The sequence below is a fragment of the Oncorhynchus clarkii genome, chromosome 18 (genome assembly GCF_045791955.1).
Source record: "Oncorhynchus clarkii lewisi isolate Uvic-CL-2024 chromosome 18, UVic_Ocla_1.0, whole genome shotgun sequence".
Taxonomy (NCBI): domain Eukaryota; kingdom Metazoa; phylum Chordata; class Actinopteri; order Salmoniformes; family Salmonidae; genus Oncorhynchus; species Oncorhynchus clarkii.
The window spans coordinates 57,950,773-57,971,755 of NC_092164.1; the positions used below are offsets into that span (position 1 = coordinate 57,950,773).

The 20,983-nt window shown below is 46.0% G+C and overlaps 1 protein-coding gene across 1 annotated transcript in view; it reads right to left on the minus strand.

The window, feature by feature from the left end:
- Nucleotides 1-20,983, minus strand: part of LOC139373779 (protein phosphatase 1, regulatory subunit 9A) — a 102,341-nt gene that overhangs the window by 28,854 nt on the left and 52,504 nt on the right. The window contains exons 6-8 of the mRNA XM_071114760.1: nucleotides 16,100-16,235; nucleotides 1,303-1,488; nucleotides 284-337 (exon numbers count right to left, since the gene is read on the minus strand). Of these exons, the coding sequence (XP_070970861.1) occupies nucleotides 284-337; nucleotides 1,303-1,488; nucleotides 16,100-16,235 (376 nt within the window). The remainder of the gene's footprint in view (nucleotides 1-283; nucleotides 338-1,302; nucleotides 1,489-16,099; nucleotides 16,236-20,983) is intronic.

The window sequence follows — 20,983 nt, forward strand, 5'->3', positions numbered from 1 at the left end:
GTGTCTGTGCCTGCTTGCCTGTCACTCTCACGTAACCACTGACTCACTCACCGCCCAGACACCTGTGACACGAAACTGCAAGAGAGGCAGCGGAGCTAGACTTCTGAAATACACATGCAATTGCCTTAAATATTCAGAAATAACTTAAAATAGAAACTATTATCCACTGCACTGTCCAATGATGTCCTTTTTCCAAACATATGTCAATTCCTCATGCTTTTATGGTGCTTAGTAAATATATTTTATACCATTCTTAGAGATGATAGTAGCGGAGCTTTCTTACCTTGTTTTTGAGCTTCTGTATCTCTGCCTCGGTGACAGTGTGCTTGATCTGCAGCTGAGGGAGTAGAAAGGGAAGAGGTCGATCTGATGATCAAACACTTGGCTGAGCAGCCTCTGTGCTGGACAAGCCTCATGCAGAGACAAAGACAGAGACAGAGACATACACACACACACACACACACACAGAAGGAGTCAATAGGCAGAGAGCGAAAAGTGGTGATTGAATGACAGACAGAGAAAGAGAGGAAGGACACAGTAGAATGAGAGAAGTTGTGAGAAAGAGGCAGTAAAGGAATGTGAAGAGAGAAAAAGAAAGAAAGAGAAAGAGAGAAAGAGAGAGATAGAAAGAGAGAAAAATAAAGAGAAAGAGAGAGAGAGAGAAAGAGAGAAAGAATGAGAGAGAGAGAGAGAGAGAAAGAGAGTCCCAGAAAGAGAGAAAGAGGAAGAGAGAGTCCCAGAGAAAGAGAGAGAGAGAGAGAAAGAGAGAGAGGAAGAGAAAGAGAGAGAGAAAGGAGGGAGAAAAAGAGAGCGAGAATGAGAGAGTCCCAGAGAGAGAGTTCAGAGGTTTTGGGACAGTAGAGATTACATGATTTCTCACTAAATATCCAGAACACCGCAGTGCAGCTCGAGCAATTTGTTAAGTGTGTCACGCAAATGTGGTGTGAGGGACAAAATCTCCTGGTGCAAGCAGTGGTAGTAAGGCTTTTTAATCAATATTACTTGCAGGCTGGCTACTTTAAAAATGATTAAAAAAAAAAAATCAAATCAAAAGGTTTCTAGAAGAAAGTAACGCCCAAATACTGTTTTTTCAGACATTTGCTACTGTTTGACTTCGTTCCAATCAGGAACAAGAAAGAGTTGTTTGACAGAGTGCTGGGCAACAGTATTAGCGATATTAAGGCGAGGAAAATACATTAAAACATACAGTAAGACCTTTTTTTGGGACCTTCTGTCTTTTTTTAGAGTGGTGAAAGGAAAGAAGTAGAGGAAAAGAGACAAGGAAAGAGGAAGTGAAGTGACCTCTCTGAACTTCTGGTAGAGTTTGGTGGCATCCAACTCTGAGGGGGAAATGATGTCATCCGCTTCTGGCAAATCAAACACCTCAATGCTCTTCTCGCCGTCGCCCTCCCCGTCTCTGGCCCTGTCCGCAGCTGGCCCTGCCTCCTCATCCTCCTCCTCCTCCTCATCAGTGGCGTACTCCCCTGTCTGAGGTCACACACACACACATAACATGAGAATACATTTCCGTCTATATAATTTGTCATACATATACATTTCACAGAGAACAACACAAGCTCCTCCTCATCAAACGTTTACCCCTTTTTTTTCTCGCTTGTTTGACTTTGTCTAACTTTCATTGAGTCCTCTCTTCCTATTTTAAGAAACGTTGCCTGCTACTCCAATGTTTGCCAGACGACTCATCCTGTATTAATTCCGCTGCTGTATCGGTCACACCATGCATCAGTCTGAACCTAACATCCTAGAAGTCGTTTGTGATAATGTTAAAATGACATGAAACAAAGATTTGTGTAGGCCAGTTCTGGTTTCTGGGACTAATCAGAACGATTTGCATTTGAAACCTTAGTGGGCGTGGCGTTTGGCCAGGCATCTCGAATGTTGATAATGAAAACAATTAATCATGTTTACGGTGAGGACAACAAATACACCAGCTTAAGCTTTCTCTCAGCCAATTTTGAGAGAGAGACCAGTTGTCATGTCTGGGTATAGAATAACAGGGGCCCAGTCAAAGTGAACTGGGGGTTGAGGTGAGGTGAGGAAGGGGAAGATTGATGGATGGGGATGGAGGGTGGGGGGTTGAGGAGAGGGTCAGGGTTAGGGTTAGGGTTAGGTCATTGTCATCCTGTGATGACCCACAGTATGGAAAACCCTTTCAGATGAGTGGTGCTTTATGAGAGCAATCCATCACCATCATCACGACTAGGGCTGTGGCGGGTACAAAATTCCATCAGCCGGTCTCACGGTAACTGACCGCTAATTAACAACAACAAAAAATCATTTTTTTCTTGGGCCTCTATAACTAGATCTATGTTTTTTGCGAATTGGATTGATCCCCTCTACCACACGGAACGAGGTGGCTAAAAACAGACCTCCATCCTATGCTAGCTTGCTACCGATGGCCCGGCTAGCTGTCTGAATCGCCGTGACCCCCAACCAACCTCTCCACTCACTGGACCCTTTTGATCACTCGACTAAGCATGCCTCTCAATGTCAATATGCCTTGTCCATTGCTGTTCTGGTTAGTGTTTATTGGCTAATTTCACTGTAGAGCCTCTAGTCCTGCTCACTATACCTTATCCAACCTATTAGTTCCACCACCCACACATGCGATGACATCTCCTGGTTTCAATGATGTTTCTAGAGACAATATCTCTCTCATCATCACTCAATACCTAGGTTTACCTCCACTGTATTCACATCCTACCATACCTTTGTCTGTACATTATACCTTGAAGCTATTTTATCCCCCCCAGAAACCTCCTTTTACTCTCTGTTCCAGACGTTCTAGACGACCAATTCTCATTGCTTTGAGCCGTACCCTTATCCTACTCCTCCTCTTTTCCTCTGGTGATGTAGAGGTGAATCCAGGCCCTGCAGTGCCTAGCTCCACTCCTATTCCCCAGGCGCTCTCTTTTGATGACTTCTGTAACCGTAATAGCCTTGGTTTCATGCATGTTAACATTAGAAGCCTCCTCCCTAAGTTTGTTTTATTCACTGCTTTAGCACACTCTGCCAACCCGGATGTTCTAGCTGTGTCTGAATCTTGGCTTAGGAAGACCACCAAAAATTCTTAAATTTTCATCCCTAACTACAACATTTTCAGACAAGATAGAACTGCCAAAGGGGGCCGTGTTGTAATCTACTGCAAAGATAGCCTGCAGAGTTCTGTCCTACTTTCCAGGTCTGTAAGAAAACAATTCTACTTTTAAAAATCCACCTCTCTAAAAACAAGTCTTTCAACCGTTGCTGCCTGCTATAGACCACCCTCTGTCCCCAGCTGTGCTCTGGATACCATATGTGAACTGATTGACCCCCATCTATCTTCAGAGCTCGTGCTGCTAGGCGACCTAAAGTGGAACATGCTAAACACCCCAGCCATCCTACAATCTAAGCTTGATGCCCTCAATCTCACACAAATTATCAATGAACCTACCAGGTACCTCCCCAAAGCCGTAAACACGGGCACCCTCATAGATATCATCCTAACCAACTTGCCCTCTAAATACACCTCTGCTGTCTTCAACCAAGATCTCAGCGATCACTGCCTCATTGCCTGCATCGGTAATGGGTCAGCTGTCAAACGACCTCCACTCATCACTGTCAAACGCTCCCTGAAACACTTCAGCGAGCAGGCCTTTCTAATCGACCTGGCCGGGGTATCCTGGAAGGATATTGATCTCATCCCGTCAGTAGAGGATGCCTGGTTATTTTTTTTAAATGCCTTCCTAACCATCTTAAATAAGCATGCCCCATTCAAGAAATTTAGAACCAGGAACAGATATACAGTGCCTTGCGAAAGTATTCGCCCCCCTTGAACTTTGCGACCTTTTGCCACATTTCAGGCTTCAAACATAAAGATATAAAACTGTATTTTTTTGTGAAGAATCAACAACAAGTGGGACACAATCATGAAGTGGAACGACATTTATTGGATATTTCAAACTTTTTTAACAAATCAAAAACTGAAAAATTGGGCGTGCAAAATTATTCAGCCCCTTTACTTTCAGTGCAGCAAACTCTCTCCAGAAGTTCAGTGAGGATCTCTGAATGATCCAATGTTGACCTAAATGACTAATGATGATAAATACAATCCACCTGTGTGTAATCAAGTCTCCGTATAAATGCACCTGCACTGTGATAGTCTCAGAGGTCCGTTAAAAGCGCAGAGAGCATCATGAAGAACAAGGAACACACCAGGCAGGTCCGAGATACTGTTGTGAAGAAGTTTAAAGCCGGATTTGGATACAAAAAGATTTCCCAAGCTTTAAACATCCCAAGGAGCACTGTGCAAGCGATAATATTGAAATGGAAAGAGTATCAGACCACTGCAAATCTACCAAGACCTGGCCGTCCCTCTAAACTTTCAGCTCATACAAGGAGAATACTGATCAGAGATGCAGCCAAGAGGCCCATGATCACTCTGGATGAACTGCAGAGATCTACAGCTGAGGTGGGAGACTCTGTCCATAGGACAACAATCAGTCGTATATTGCACAAATCTGGCCTTTATGGAAGAGTGGCAAGAAGAAAGCCATTTCTTAAAGATATCCATAAAAAGTGTTGTTTAATGTTTGCCACAAGCCACCTGGGAGACACACCAAACATGTGGAAGAAGGTGCTCTGGTCAGATGAAACCAAAATTGAACTTTTTGGCAACAATGCAAAACGTTATGTTTGGCGTAAAAGCAACACAGCTCATCACCCTGAACACACCATCCCCACTGTCAAACATGGTGGTGGCAGCATCATGGTTTGGGCCTGCTTTTCTTCAGCAGGGACAGGGAAGATGATTAAAATTGATGAGAAGATGGATGGAGCCAAATACAGGACCATTCTGGAAGAAAACCTGATGGAGTCTGCAAAAGACCTGAGACTGGGATGGAGATTTGTCTTCCAACAAGACAATGATCCAAAACATAAAGCAAAATCTACAATGGAATGGTTCAAAAATAAACATATCCAGGTGTTAGAATGGCCAAGTCAAAGTCCAGACCTGAATCCAATCGAGAATCTGTGGAAAGAACTGAAAACTCCATCCAACCTCACTGAGCTCGAGCTGTTTTACAAGGAGGAATGGGAAAAAAATGCAGTCTCTCGATGTGCAAAACTGATAGAGACATACCCCAAGCGACTTACAGCTGTAATCGCAGCAAAAGGTGGCGCTACAAAGTATTAACTTAAGGGGGCTGAATAATTTTGCACGCCCAATTTTTCAGTTTTTGATTTGTTAAAAAAGTTTGAAATATCCAATAAATGTCGTTCCACTTCATGATTGTGTCCCACTTGTTGTTGATTCTTGTGGCAAAAGGTCGCAAAGTTCAAGGGGGCCGAATACTTTCGCAAGGCACTGTAGCCCTTGGTTCTCACCAGACTTGACTGCCCTTAACCAACACAAAAACATCCTATGGCGTTCTGCATTAGCATTGAACAGCCCCCGTGATATGCAGCTTTTCAGGGAAGCTAGAAACCATTATACACAGGCAGTTAGAAAAGCCAAGGCTAGCTTTTTCAAGCAGAAATCTGCTTCCTGCAACACTAACTCAAAAAAGTTCTGGGATACTGTAAAGTCCAAGGAGAATAAGAACACCTCCTCCCAGCTGCCCACTGCACTGAAGATAGGAAACACTGTCACCACTGATAAATCCACTATAATTGAGAATTTCAATAAGCATTTTTCTACGGCTGGCTATGCTTTCCACCTGGCTACCCCTACCCCGGTCAACAGCACTGCACCCCCCACAGCAACTCGCCCAAGCCTTCCCCATTTCTCCTTCTCCCAAATTCAGTCAGCTGATGTTCTGAAAGAGCTGCAAAATCTGGACCCCTACAAATCAGCCGGGCTAGACAATCTGGACCCTTTCTTTCTAAAAATGATCTGCCGAAATTGTTGCCACCCCTATTACCAGCCTGTTCAACCTTTCTTCGTGTCGTCTGAGATTCCCAAAGATTGGAAAGCAGCTGCGGTCATCCCCCTCTTCAAAGGGGGGGACACTCTTGACCCAAACTGCTACAGACCTATATCTATCCTACCCTGCCTTTCTAGGGTCTTCGAAAGCCAAGTCAACAAACAGATTACCGACCATTTCGAATCTCACCATACCCTCTCTGCTATGCAATCTGGTTTCAGATCAGGTCATGGGTGCACCTCAGCCACGCTCAAGGTCCTAAATGATATCTTAACCGCCATCGATAAGAAACATTACTGTGCAGCTGTATTCATTGATCTGGCCAAGGCTTTCGACTCTGTCAATCACCACATCCTCATCGACAGACTCGACAGCCTTGGTTTCTCAAATGATTGCCTCGCCTGGTTCACCAACTACTTCTCTGATAGAGTTCAATGTGTCAAATCGGAGAGTCTGTTGTCCGGACCTCTGGCAGTCTCTATGGGGGCGCCACAGGGTTCAATTCTTGGACCGACTCTCTTCTCTGTATACATCAATGATGTCGCTCTTGCTGCTGGTGAGTCTCTGATCCACCTCTACGCAGACGACACCATTCTGTATACTTCTGGCCCTTCTTTGGACACTGTGTTAACAACCCTCCAGGCAAGCTTCAATGCCATACAACTCTCCTTCCGTGGCCTCCAATTGCTCTTAAATACAAGTAAAACTAAATGCATGCTCTTCAACCGATCGCTGCCTGCACCTGCCTGCCTGTCCAACATCACTACTCTGGACGGCTCTGACTTAGAATACGTGGACAACTACAAATACCTAGGTGTCTGGTTAGACTGTAAACTCTCCTTACAAACCCACATCAAACATCTCCATTCCAAAGTTAAATCTAGAATTGGCTTCCTATTTCGCAACAAAACATCCTTCACTCATGCTGCCAAACATACCCTTGTAAAACTGACCATACTACCAATCCTCAACTTCGGCGATGTCATTTACAAAATAGCCTCCAATACCCTACTCAACAAATTGGATGCAGTCTATTACAGTGCCATCCGTTTTGTCACCAAAGCCCCATATACTACCCACCATTGCGACCTGTACGCTCTCGTTGGCTGGCCCTCGCTTCATACTCGTCGCCAAACCCACTGGCTCCATGTCATCTACAAGACCCTGCTAGGTAAAGTCCCCCCTTATCTCAGCTCGCTGGTCACCATAGCAGCACCCAGCTGTAGCACGCGCTCCAGCAGGTATATCTCTCTGGTCACCCCAAAAACCAATTCTTCCTTTGGCCGCCTCTCCTTCCAGTTCTCTGCTGCCAATGACTGGAATGAACTACAAAAATCTCTGAAACTGGAAACACTTATCTCCCTCACTAGCTTTAAGCACCAGCTGTCAGAGCAGCTCACAGATTACTTCACCTGTACATAGCCCATCTATCATTTAGCCCAAACAACTACCTCTTCCCCTACTGTATTTATTTATTTATTTTGCTTTGCACCCCATTATTTATATTTCTATTTTGCTGCAAACACCATTCCAGTGTTTTACTTGCTATATTGCATTTACTTCCTTTACCTCCTTTATCTCACCTCATTTGCTCACATCGTATATAGACTTATTTTTCTACTGTATTATTGACTGTATGTTTGTTTTACTCCATGTGTAACTCTGTGTTGTTTGTGTCGAACTGCTTTGCTTTATCTTGGCCAGGTCGCAATTGTAAATGAGAACTTGTTCTCAACTTTCCTACCTGGTTAAATAAAGGTGAAATAAAATAAAATTAATAAATATCAATCTACGATCCCCCATAGTCAAAAGTCGACCTATTCACTTCTGTATGAGAAATAAATATTCCAAACATAGTCTGGGACAGTTGTGGGATGCGATAGATCCCAAATGAATACAAACAAGAGCATCTTTTTTACGCAATGTGGCGGACAAAACAGATCAGAACATTTAGCTTAAAATGTTATTATTTCTTCACATTATAAGTGCAGCAATGCGCACATGGTAGCAGGCTATAAGGATGAATGTTCCATTAGCTTCATCACCATCATCACCCCATCACTATCATCATCATCATCATCATCAGCCTGTGCAGTATGTGTGGTCAGTAGAAAAGAGACAGCAGGGTTGATGATACTGTATGTTTTTATTTCTGCTAGAGCTCTCTCTCTCTACAGCCTGGCAGCTTACTAAACTGATCCAGACAGACAGAATGCATCCCAAATGACACACTATCCCCAATGGATTCTGCTCTAAAGTAGTGCACTATGTAGAGAGCGGGGTGCCATTTGGGACACAGACAGGATTATAAAGACAAGTTCTGCTCTGCTGCAGCTCACATCTGGTTGCAGAGAGCCAGGCAGGGACAGCAGGATCGAATGACCCATCCTGGCATGGGGCCGGCCAGGCCCCTCTGTCTGGTCCTACTGCCAGAGACACTTGTGCTGGAGCTCACAAAGTTGTTGCAGAGCGAACACATCTCTCTCTCTCTCTCTCACTCTCTCTCTCTCTCTCTATCTCTCACACAAACACGCTGATGCACACACAGACACACACATTATCTTTCTCTCTCTCTCTCTGTCTCTCTGACTCTCTCACAAACACGCTGATGCGCACACACACACACACACACACACACACACACACACACACACACACACACAAAGCTTACGCTGACACATGATTTGAAACCTCTGGTACAGGGAAAGCTTTCAGCCCTGCTGCTTTAAACAACTAAGGGTATCTATTCACCCCATTCTCTATTAACAGGGTGACCAGGGTGAAAAGGTTGAATAGAGAACGGGGTGAATAGGGTGACCGGGGTAAACAGGGTGAACGGGGTGAACAGGGTGAAACAGGGCTGCTCAAGTTCAACACTGTTTAACATCTACATTAATGAATTGGCAAAACACTAGAAGAATCTGCAGCACCTGGTGTTATATCTGGAGTACTTCTCCTGTCCTATTCGGTGTCCTGTGTGAATTTAAGTGTGCTCTCTCTAATTCTCTCTTTCTCTCTTTCTTTCTCACTCTCGGAGGACCTGAGCCCTAGGACCATGCCTCAGGACTACCTGACATGATGACTCCTTGCTGTCCCCAGTCCACTTGGCCGTGCTGCTGCTCCAGTTTCAACTGTTCTAGTCACCCCTTCCATTCACCCCATTCTCTATTAACTCCATCTATTCACCCCATCTAGTCACCCCATTCTCTATTCACCCCATTCTCCATTCACCCCATTCTCTATTAACCCCATCTATTCACCCCATTATCTAGTCACCCCATGATCTATTAACCCCATATATTCACCCCCTCTAGTCACCCCATTCTCTATTAACTCCATCTATTCACCCCATCTATTCACCCCATTCTCTATTCCTCCTATCTACTCATCCCATTCTCTATTAACCCCATCTATTCACCCCATTCTCTAGTCACCCCATCTAGTCACCCGATTCTCTATTAACCCCATTTATTCACCCCATTCTCCATTCACCCCATCTAGTCACCCTATTCTCTATTCACCCCATTCTCTATTCACCCCATTCTCCATTCACCCCGTTCTCTATTCACCCCATTTTTTATTAACCCCATCTATTCACCCCATTCTCTAGTCACCCCATCTATTCACCCCATTCTCTAGTCACCCCATTCTCTATTAACCCCATCTATTCACCCCATTCTCTATTCACCCCATCTAGCCACCCCATTCTCTATTAAACCTATCTATTCACCCCATTCTCTATTAACCCCATCTATTCACCCCATTCTCTATTCACCCCCTCTAGCCACCCCATTCTCTATTCACCCCATCTAGCCACCCCATTCTCGATTAACCACATTTATTCTCCCCATTCTCTAGTCACCCCATTCTCTATTAACCCCATCTATTCACCCCATTCTCTATTCACCCCATCTAGTTACCCCATTCTCTATTAAACCTATCTATTCACCCATTCTCTATTCACCCCATCTAGTCACCCCATTCTCTAGTCACCCCTTCTAGTCACCCAATCCTCTATTCCCCCCCATCCTCTATTAACCCCTTCCATTCACCCCATTCTCTATTAACCCCATCTAGTCACCCCATTCTCTATTCACCCCATTCTCCATTCACCCCATTCTCTATTAACCCCATCTATTCACCCCATTATCTAGTCACTCCTTCTAGTCACCCCATGATCTATTAACCCCATCTATTCACCCCCTCTAGTCACCCCATTCTCTATTAACCCCATCTATTCACCCATTCTCTATTTACCCCATCTACTCACCCCATTCTCTATTAACCCCATCTATTCACCCCATTCTCTATTTACCCCATCTACTCACCCCATTCTCTATTTACCCCATCTACTCACCCCATTCTCTATTGACCCCATCTATTCACCCCATTCTCTAGTCACCCCATCTAGTCACCTGATTCTCTATTAACCCCATTTATTCACCCCATTCTCCATTCACCCCATCTAGTCACCCCATTCTCTATTCACCCCATTCTCCATTCACCCCGTTCTCTATTCACCCCATTCTCTAGTCACCCCATTCTCTATTAACTCCATCTATTCACCCCATCTAGTCATCACATTCTCTATTAACCCCATATATTCACCCCATTCTCTATTCACCCCATCTAGCCACCCCATTCTCGATTAACCAAATTTATTCACCCCATTCTCTAGTCACCCCATTCTCTATTAACCCCATCTATTCACCCCATTCTCTATTCACCCCATCTAGTTACCCCATTCTCTATTAAACCCATCTATTCACCCATTCTCTATTCACCCCATCTAGTCACCCCATTCTCTAGTCACCCCTTCTAGTCACCCAATCCTCTATTCCCCCCATCCTCTATTAACCCCATCTATTCACCCCATTCTCTATTAAACCCATCTAGTCACCCCATTCTCTAGTCACCCCATTCTCTAGTCACCCCATCCTCTATTCACCCCACCCTCTATTCGCCCCATTCTCCATTCATCCCGTTCTCTATTCACCCCATTCTCTATTCACCCCATCTATTCACCCCATTCTCTAGTCACCCCTTCTAGTCACCCCATTCTCTATTAACCCCATCTATTCACCCCATTCTCTATTCACTACATCTAGTCACCCCATTCTCTATTAACCCCATCTATTCACCCCATTCTCTAGTCACCCCATCTAGTCACCCCATCTAGTCACCCCATTCTCGTTTAAACCCATCTATTCACCCGATTCTCTATTCACCCCATCTAGTCACCCCATCCTCTAGTTGCCCCATCCTCTATTCACCTCATCCTCTATTAACCCCATCTATTCACCCCATTCTCTAGTCACCCAATCTAGTCACCCCATTCTCTATTAAACCCATCTAGTCACCCCATTCTCTATTAAACCCATCTAGTCACCCCATCTAGTCACCCCATTTTCTAGTCACCCCATCTATTCACCCGATTCTCTATTCACCCAATCTAGTCACCCCATTCTCTATTAAACCCATCTAGTCACCCCATCTAGTCACCCCATTCTCTATTCACCCCATTCTCTATTAAACCCATCTAGTCACCCCATCCTCTATTCACCCCATTCTCTATTAACCCCATCTATTCACCCCATTCTCTATTCACCCAATCAAGTCACCCCATTCTCTATTAAACCCATCTAGTCACCCCATTCTCTATTCACCCCATCTAGTCACCCCATTCTCTAGTCACCCCATTCTCTATTCACCCCATTCTCCATTCACCCCATTCTCTGGTCACCCATATATTCACCCATTCTCTATTCACCCCATCTATGCACCCCATTCTCCATTAAACCCATCTAGTCACCCCATTCTCTATTCACCCCATCTATTCACCCCATTCTCTATTAAACCCATCTATTCACCCCATTCTCTATTAAACCCATCTATTCACTCCATTCTCTATTCACCCTATTCTCTATTCACCCCGTTCACCCCATTCTCTATTCAACCTATGCACCCTGTTCACCCCATTTTAAATTCACCCTATTCAGGCCTTGGTCAAAAGTAATGCACTATATAGGGAATAGGGTGCCACTGAGGACACACATTAAGCCTTACAGCCTGACAGCACACAGTGTAATGAGTTACCATTACTAATCCTTTACTAATACGTTTCACATTCCTACAGAATCCAACGGTACTGGAGAATCCACACTGAATTATAACTAGCAAAACATCCATTCCTTCACGCATAACCGACATGGTAAACAATTATGAATTATTTAGGATGATCTATGCTCTGTAATAATATGAGAGCATTAATATTAATATCTCTATAAATATTAGATTAAGTTCCCACCACATGGCAAATTATTCATCCTAAACGCAGCATGGGACTGGTAATATCAGACAGCTGTGGAGACTTTGGTTTGGTTTGTTCCCAGGACATAAACAGACATGCCATACAACCCTCTGAGTCACAACAATCAATCCACCAATGAATGACAAACACTGAAGGGAAAAAATAAAAAATGTATCTTTGAAATCATCACACAGACATACTGTACAGTAGAGACATAGACATACCCGCATGCACCAGACCAGAGCCTATAGGCTATGTATCACTCTGCCCAGATACATGGTAATTAACCTGACGTCTCTTCTCTCTAAATGGGGATTTAATAAAGACCCTCAGCCTTGGTACCATGGCAACGCGCAACCCATGAAGGAAATGGGAGGGAGGGAGGGAGGGAGGGGAAGAGAGAGGGGGGAGGGAGGGTGAGTGAGAGAGAGAGAGAGAGAGAGAGAGAGAGAGAGAGAGAGAGAGGGGAAAAGAGAGAGAGAGAAACTTCTGTATATATAATGTTTACTGTTAATTTGTATTGTTTATTTCACTTTTGTATATTATCTACCTCACTTGCTTTGGCAATGTCAACACATGTTTCCCATGCCAGTAAAGCCCCTTGAATTGAATTGAGAGAGAGAGGGAGGGGAAGGGAGGGAGGGAGGGAGGGAGGGGAAGAGAGAGATAGAGAGGGAGGGAGGGGAAGAGAGAGAGAGGGAAGGAGGGGAAGAGAGAGAGGGAGGGAGGGGACGAGAGAGAGGGAGGGAGGGAGGAGAATAGAGAGAGGGAGGGTGGGAGGGGAAGAGAGAGAGAGAGAGGGAGGAGAAGAGAGAGAGAGGGAGGGAGGGGAAGAGGGAGAGGGGGAGGGGAAGAGAGAGAGGGGGAGGGAGGGGAAGAGAGAGCGTGGGAGGGAGGGAGGGAGGGGAAGAGAGAGAGGGAGGGAGGGGGGAAGAGAGAAAGGGAGGGAGGGGAAGAGAGAAAGGGAGGGAGGGGAAGAGAGAGAGAGAGAGAGAGAGAGGGAGGGAGGGGAAGAGAGAGAGGGAGGGAGGGGAAGAGAGAGAGGGAGGGAGGGGAAGAGAGAGAGAGAGGGAGGCGAAGAGAGAGAGAGGGAGGGAGGGAGGGGAAGAGAGAGAGAGAGAGAGAGAGAGAGAGAGAGAGAGAGAGAGAGAGGAGGGGGAGGGGAAGAGAGTGGGAGGGAGGGAGGGGAAGAGAGATAGAGATAGAGGGAGGGGAAGAGAGAGAGAGAGGGAGGGGAAGAGAGAAATACATTTGGAGAAAGGGAGGTGGGGAGAAAGAGTGAGAGAGAGGGGTGGTCTTATTGTCCTCCAGCCTCCTGACCCACTATAATAATGAGAGAATGGGCTTTAGTGTGTACTGGAACAAACACAGGCAGGAAAACATGTTGGCTGAGAGAGAGAATTGCCATTGAGTGTTTTTTAACAACCACAGACGCTCAAACACTTTAAACCACACCTAGAGGCTTGTTATAATGTGAACAGCCACATTATTCTCGAGCTGTTTCACTACGCCTGATTTTCCATTATCACAACCCCAACTCATGACCAAGATTGACCTGCGGCAGCCATTGCAATGTTGGAGAACGGGATTGGAGTGCAGTGTGACCACACAGGTCTGAGTGCAGTGTGACCACACAGGTCTGAGTGCAGTGTGACCATACAGGTCTGAGTGCAGTGTGACCACACATGTCTGAGTGCAGTGTGACCATACAGGTCTGAGTGCAGTGTGACCACACAGGTCTGAGTGCAGTGTGACCACACAGGTCTGAGTGCAGTGTGACCACACAGGTCTGAGGGCAGTGTGACCACACAGGTCTGAGTGCAGTGTGACCACACAGGTCTGAGTGCAGTGTGACCACACAGGTCTGAGTGCAGTGTGACCATACAGGTCTGAGTGCAGTGTGACCATACAGGTCTGAGGGCAGTGTGACCACACAGGTCTGAATGCAGTGTGACCACACAGGTCTGAGGGCAGGTCTGAGTGCAGTGTGACCACACAGGTCTGAGGGCAGTGTGACATCACAGGTCTGAGTGCAGTGTGACCACACAGGTCTGAGTGCAGTGTGACCATACAGGTCTGAGGGCAGTGTGACCACACAGGTCTGAGTGCAGTGTGACCACACAGGTCTGAGGGCAGGTCTGAGTGCAGTGTGACCACACAGGTCTGAGTGCAGTGTGACCACACAGGTCTGAGTGCAGTGTGACCACACAGGTCTGAGGGCAGTGTGACATCACAGGTCTGAGTGCAGTGTGACCACACAGGTCTGAGTGCAGTGTGACCACACAGGTCTGAGTGCAGTGTGACCATACAGGTCTAAGTGCAGTGTGACCATACAGGTCTGAGGGCAGTGTGACCACACAGGTCTGAGTGCAGTGTGATCACACAGGTCTGAGGGCAGTGTGACCACACAGGTCTGAGTGCAGGTCTGAGTGCAGTGTGACCACACAGGTCTGAGGGCAGTGTGACATCACAGGTCTGAGTGCAGTGTGACCACACAGGTCTGAGTGCAGTGTGACCACACAGGTCTGAGTGCAGTGTGACCATACAGGTCTGAGTGCAGTGTGACCATACAGGTCTGAGGGCAGTGTGACCACACAGGTCTGAATGCAGTGTGACCACACAGGTCTGAGGGCAGGTCTGAGTGCAGTGTGACCACACAGGTCTGAGGGCAGTGTGACATCACAGGTCTGAGGGCAGTGTGACCACACAGGTCTGAGTGCAGTGTGACCATACAGGTCTGAGTGCAGTGTGACCATACAGGTCTGAGGGCAGTGTGACCACACAGGTCTGAATGCAGTGTGACCACACAGGTCTGAGGGCAGGTCTGAGTGCAGTGTGACCACACAGGTCTGAGGGCAGTGTGACATCACAGGTCTGAGGGCAGTGTGACCACACAGGTCTGAATGCAGTGTGACCACACAGGTCTGAGGGCAGGTCTGAGTGCAGTGTGACCACACAGGTCTGAGGGCAGTGTGACATCACAGGTCTGAGTGCAGTGTGACCACACAGGTCTGAGTGCAGTGTGACCATACAGGTCTGAGGGCAGTGTGACCACACAGGTCTGAGTGCAGTGTGACCACACAGGTCTGAGGGCAGGTCTGAGTGCAGTGTGACCACACAGGTCTGAGTGCAGTGTGACCATACAGGTCTGAGTGCAGTGTGACCATACAGGTCTGAGGGCAGTGTGACCACACAGGTCTGAATGCAGTGTGACCACACAGGTCTGAGGGCAGGTCTGAGTGCAGTGTGACCACACAGGTCTGAGGGCAGTGTGACATCACAGGTCTGAGTGCAGTGTGACCACACAGGTCTGAGTGCAGTGTGACCATACAGGTCTGAGGGCAGTGTGACCACACAGGTCTGAGTGCAGTGTGACCACACAGGTCTGAGTGTAGTGTGACCACACAGGTCTGAGTGCAGTGTGACCACACAGGTCTGAGTGCAGTGTGACCACACAGGTCTGAGTGCAGTGTGACCACACAGGTTAGTCATTAGGAGGGTGAAACAGAGCTGGGGCCATATCAAACTGCTCAGAATCGGAGTACTGATCCAGCATCAACACCCCCCCTCTCTTTCCATACATATTCATCCTAATCTAAAAGGCAAAACTGATCCTAAATCAGCAATCCTACTCTGAGATGCTTACAGGCCCTGATCAGTAGAAGAGTGTACAAGCATTTCGCTACACTCGCATTAACATCTGCTAACCATGTGACCAATACAATTTGATTTGATTTGATTAGTGATTCAGTAAGTTAGCCATTGTTGTAGAATGAGTTAATAAAACTGTATAGGATTGGATTGGCCACACTAACAGGTGTATCAGTAGCAGGGTGAGACAGTGGGGCAGTAGGCTACCCACCTCATCGTCGTACTGGGCATACTGGGCATACTGCTGCTCCAGCATCTCTCTCTGTCTCCTCTCCTGCTCCAGAGTCTGTTGGATCAGAGCAGCCACCTCGCTCACCTGGCCCGGACGCTCTCGACCAATCACAAACCTGGAAACGGACAGCAACAGCCAATCAGCAAGAGCATACAGGGGGGATTAAACATTCACATAATGAAGAATCATTGGACAATAGATTGGAAAAATAACTGCTGAAGTGCTGACTTTACAATACACTGAAACACTGTGCATGTTGGTTTACTGAGGAATGAGAGCTTCACTTCAATGCACCTCTTCCATTGACTTTACAATACACTGAAACACTGTGCATGTTGGTTTACTGAGGAATGAGAGCTTCACTTCAATGCACCTCTTCCATTGACTTTACAATACACTGAAACACTGTGCATGTTGGTTTACTGAGGAATGAGAGCCTCACTTCAATGCACCTCTTCCATTGACTTTACAATACACTGAAACACTGTGCATGTTGGTTTACTGAGGAATGAGAGCTTCACTTCAATGCACCTCTTCCATTGACTTTACAATACACTGAAACACTGTGCATGTTGGTTTACTGAGGAATGAGAGCTTCACTTCAATGCACCTCTTCCATTGACTTTTTCTCATTCATTTATCAGCTTAACTAAACACGACTGAACTTTCTCTGTCCTAATTTGACACTGTTTATTTGTTTGTGTGTTGTTTGAGGCTGTAACAGGCAGTCTGTGCGATTGGCAGGGACTTAACGGCAGGATCTGATTATAGAAGAGTGGAGGCGAGGAGGGGGAAGGTGGCTTTCATCAGTAACACAGTGACGTGACAAATGTCATGCAGCCCTCCAGGGTGGAATGTGCACGTCAGGCACTGGCACAGGCTCAGGGTTACAGCTGTACCAGCCATTCTCTCACACCCTACCCCACCCTATCAAACCCCAACCCAACCCGACCATACCCTACCCTACCAAACCCTACCCTACCAATACCCTACCCTACCGTACCGTACCCTACCATACCTTACCATACCCTACCATACTCTACCATACCCCACCCTACCATACAGCACCCTACCATACCATACCCTACCATACTCTACCATACCATACCCTACCATACTCTACCATACAGCATCCTACCATACCATACCCTACCATACCCCACCCTACCATACTCTACCATACCCCACCCCACTCTACCATACCCTACTCTACCATACCCCACCACCCCCACCCCACCATACTCTACCATACCCCACCCCACTCTACCATTCCCTACCATACCCTACTCTACCATACCCCACCCCCCCACCCTACCATACCCTACTTTACCATAACCCACCCCACTCTACCATACCCTACCAAACTCTACCATACCCTACCATACCCACCCCACCCTACCATCCTCTACCATACCCTACCATACACTACCCTACCATACCCTACCATACAATACTCTACCATACCCTACCCCACCCTTCAATACCCTCCCATACCCTACCATACAATACTCTACCATACCCTACACTACCCCACCCTACCATACTCTACCATACCCTACTATACAATACTCTACCATACCATACCACACCCTACCCTACCCCACCCTACCATACTCTACCATACCCTACCATACAATACTCTACCCCACCCTACCATACCATACAATACTCTACCATACCCTACCCTACCCCACCCTACAATACTCTACCATACCCTACCATACGCCACCCCACCCCACCCTACCATACTCTACCATACCCTACCATACAATACTCTACCATACTCTACCACACGCTCCAGCAGGTATATCTCACTGGTACTCTACCATACCCTACCATACAATACTCTACCCCACCCTACCATACCATACAATACTCTACCATACTCTACCCTACCCCACCCTACAATACTCTACCATACCCTACCATACGCCACCCCACCCCACCCTACCATACTCTACCATACCCTACCATACAATACTCTACCATACTCTACCACGCGCTCTAGCAGGTATATCTCACTGGTCACCCCCAAAGCCAATTCCTCCTTTGGTTGTCTTTCCTTCCAGTTCTCTGCTGCCCATGACTGGAACGAATTGCAAAAATCTCTGAAGCTGGAGACTCACATCTCCCTCACTAGCTTTAAGCACCAGCTGTCAGAGCATTTTACAGATCACTGCACCTGTACTTAGCCTATCTGTAAACAGCCCATCTATCTACCTACCTCATCCCCATACTGGTATTTATTTATTTATTTTGCTCCTTTGCACCCCAGTATCTCTACCTGCATATTCATCTTCTGCCGATCTACCATTCCAGTGTTTAATTGCAATATTGTAGTTACTTCACCACCATGGCCTATTTATTTCCTTAACTTACCTCATTTGCACTCACTGTATATAGACTTATTGTTTTCTTTTGTTCTATTGTATTATTGACTGTATGTTTTGTTTATTCCATGTGTAACTCTGTGTTGTTGTATGTGTCGAACTGCTATGCTTTATCTTGGCCAGGTCGCAGTTGCAAATGAGAACTTGTTCTCAACTAGCCTACCTGGTTAAATAAAGGTGAAAAAAAATAATAAAAATAATAAAATAAAATACCCCACCCTACCATATCCTACCCTACCCTACAATACTCTACCATACCCTACCATACTCTACCATACCCTACCATACTCTACCATACCCTACCATACCCTACCTACCATACCCTAACATTCCCCACCTACCATACCCTAACGTACCCCATCCTACCATACCCTACCATACTCTACCATACCATACAATACTCTACCATACCCTACCATACTCTACCATACCCTAACATACCCTACCATACCCCTACCTATCCTACCATACTCTACCATACCCCACTCCACTCTACCATACCCTACCATACTCTACCATATCCTACCCCACCCTACCATACCATACCCTACACTACCATACCCCACCCTACCATACCCTACCATCCTCTACCATACCATACCCTACCATACCCTACCCTACCCCACCCAACCATACCCCACCCTACACTACCATACCCTACAAAGCCTAGGACTGCCATGCTGTCCACTGGTGAGAGAGAGAGAGTTATCAAATCAACGTACACTAAAAACAAATGTGTGGTTAAAATTGGCAACAAGTAAACAGACTTCTTCGCTCAGGGACTTGGTGTGAAACAGGGCTGCTCAAGTTCAACACTGTTTAACATCTACATTAATGAATTGGCAAAAACATTAGAAGAATCTGCAGCACCTGGTCTCACCTTCCACAATACTGAAATCAAGTGTCTACTGTACGCAGATGATGGTGAGACCACAATGGTGTTGTGGTCTCCCACTAAGGAGCTACTGCAGCACCTAGATCATCTGCACAGGTTCTGACAGATAACCTAAAAAAAAACGAATAGAATATTCAAAAAAGGTCCGGAAATCAGGATCACAAACATGAATTCTATTTGGACACAGTTCTATTAGAACACACCAAAAACTACACATATCTAGGACTAAATATCAGCAACACAGGTGGCTTTCACATGCTTGAACAGGCTAAGAGACAAAGCAAGAAGAGCATTCTATGCCATTAGAAGCAACATTAAAATGGAAATTCCAATTAGAATCTGGCACAAAATGGCAGCGAAGTATGGAGTCCCCTCTCTAATAATGAATTTACCAAATGGGACAAACATCCAATCAAAATACTGCATGCAGAGTTTTGAAGTGCAAAGAAAACCACCAAATAACTAATGTAGAGCAGAATTGGGCCAATAGCCCCCCTTATTAGAATATAACAAATAAGCAACCCTGAAACATATCATCACACAGCCCTACAATTCAAGAGATGAAACAAGAGAGGAGTCCCCTGAGCCGGTTCTGATGCTCAGATCACTAACCCAAACCAACTCCATAGAGCCTCAGGACAGCACTCAGAAAATACAGTGCCTTGCGAAACTATTCGGCCCCCTTGAACTTTGCGACCTTTTGCCACATTTCAGGCTTCAAACATAAAGTCTCTCCAGAAGTTCAGTGAGGATCTCTGAATGATCCAATGTTGACCTAAATGACTAATGATGATAAATACAATCCACCTGTGTGTAATCAAGTCTCCGTATAAATGCACCTGCACTGTGATAGTCTCAGAGGTCCGTTAAAAGCACAGAGAGCATCATGAAGAACAAGGAACACACCAGGCAGGTCCGAGATACTGTTGTGAAGAAGTTTAAAGCCGGATTTGGATACAAAAAGATTTCCCAAGCTTTAAACATCCCAAGGAGCACTGTGCAAGCGATAATATTGAAATGGAAGGAGTATCAGACCACTGCAAATCTACCAAGATCTGGCCGTCCCTCTAAACTTTCAGCTCATACAAGGAGAAGACTGATCAGAGATGCAGCCAAGAGGCCCATGATCACTCTGGATGAACTGCAGAGATCTACAGCTGAGGTGGGAGACTCTGTCCATAGGACAACAATCAGTCGTATATTGCACAAATCTGGCCTTTATGGAAGAGTGGCAAGAAGAAAGCCATTTCTTAAAGATATCCATAAAAAGTGTCGTTTAAAGTTTGCCACAAACCACCTGGGAGACACACCAAACATGTGGAAGAAGGTGCTCTGGTCAGATGAAACCAAAATGGAACTTTTTGGCAACAATGCAAAACGTTATGTTTGGCGTAAAAGCAACACAGCTGAACACACCATCCCCACTGTCAAACATGGTGGTGGCAGCATCATGGTTTGGGCCTGCTTTTCTTCAGCAGGGACAGGGAAGATGGTTAAAATTGATGGGAAGATGGATGGAGCCAAATACAGGACCATTCTGGAAGAAAACCTGATGGCGTCTGCAAAAGACCTGAGACT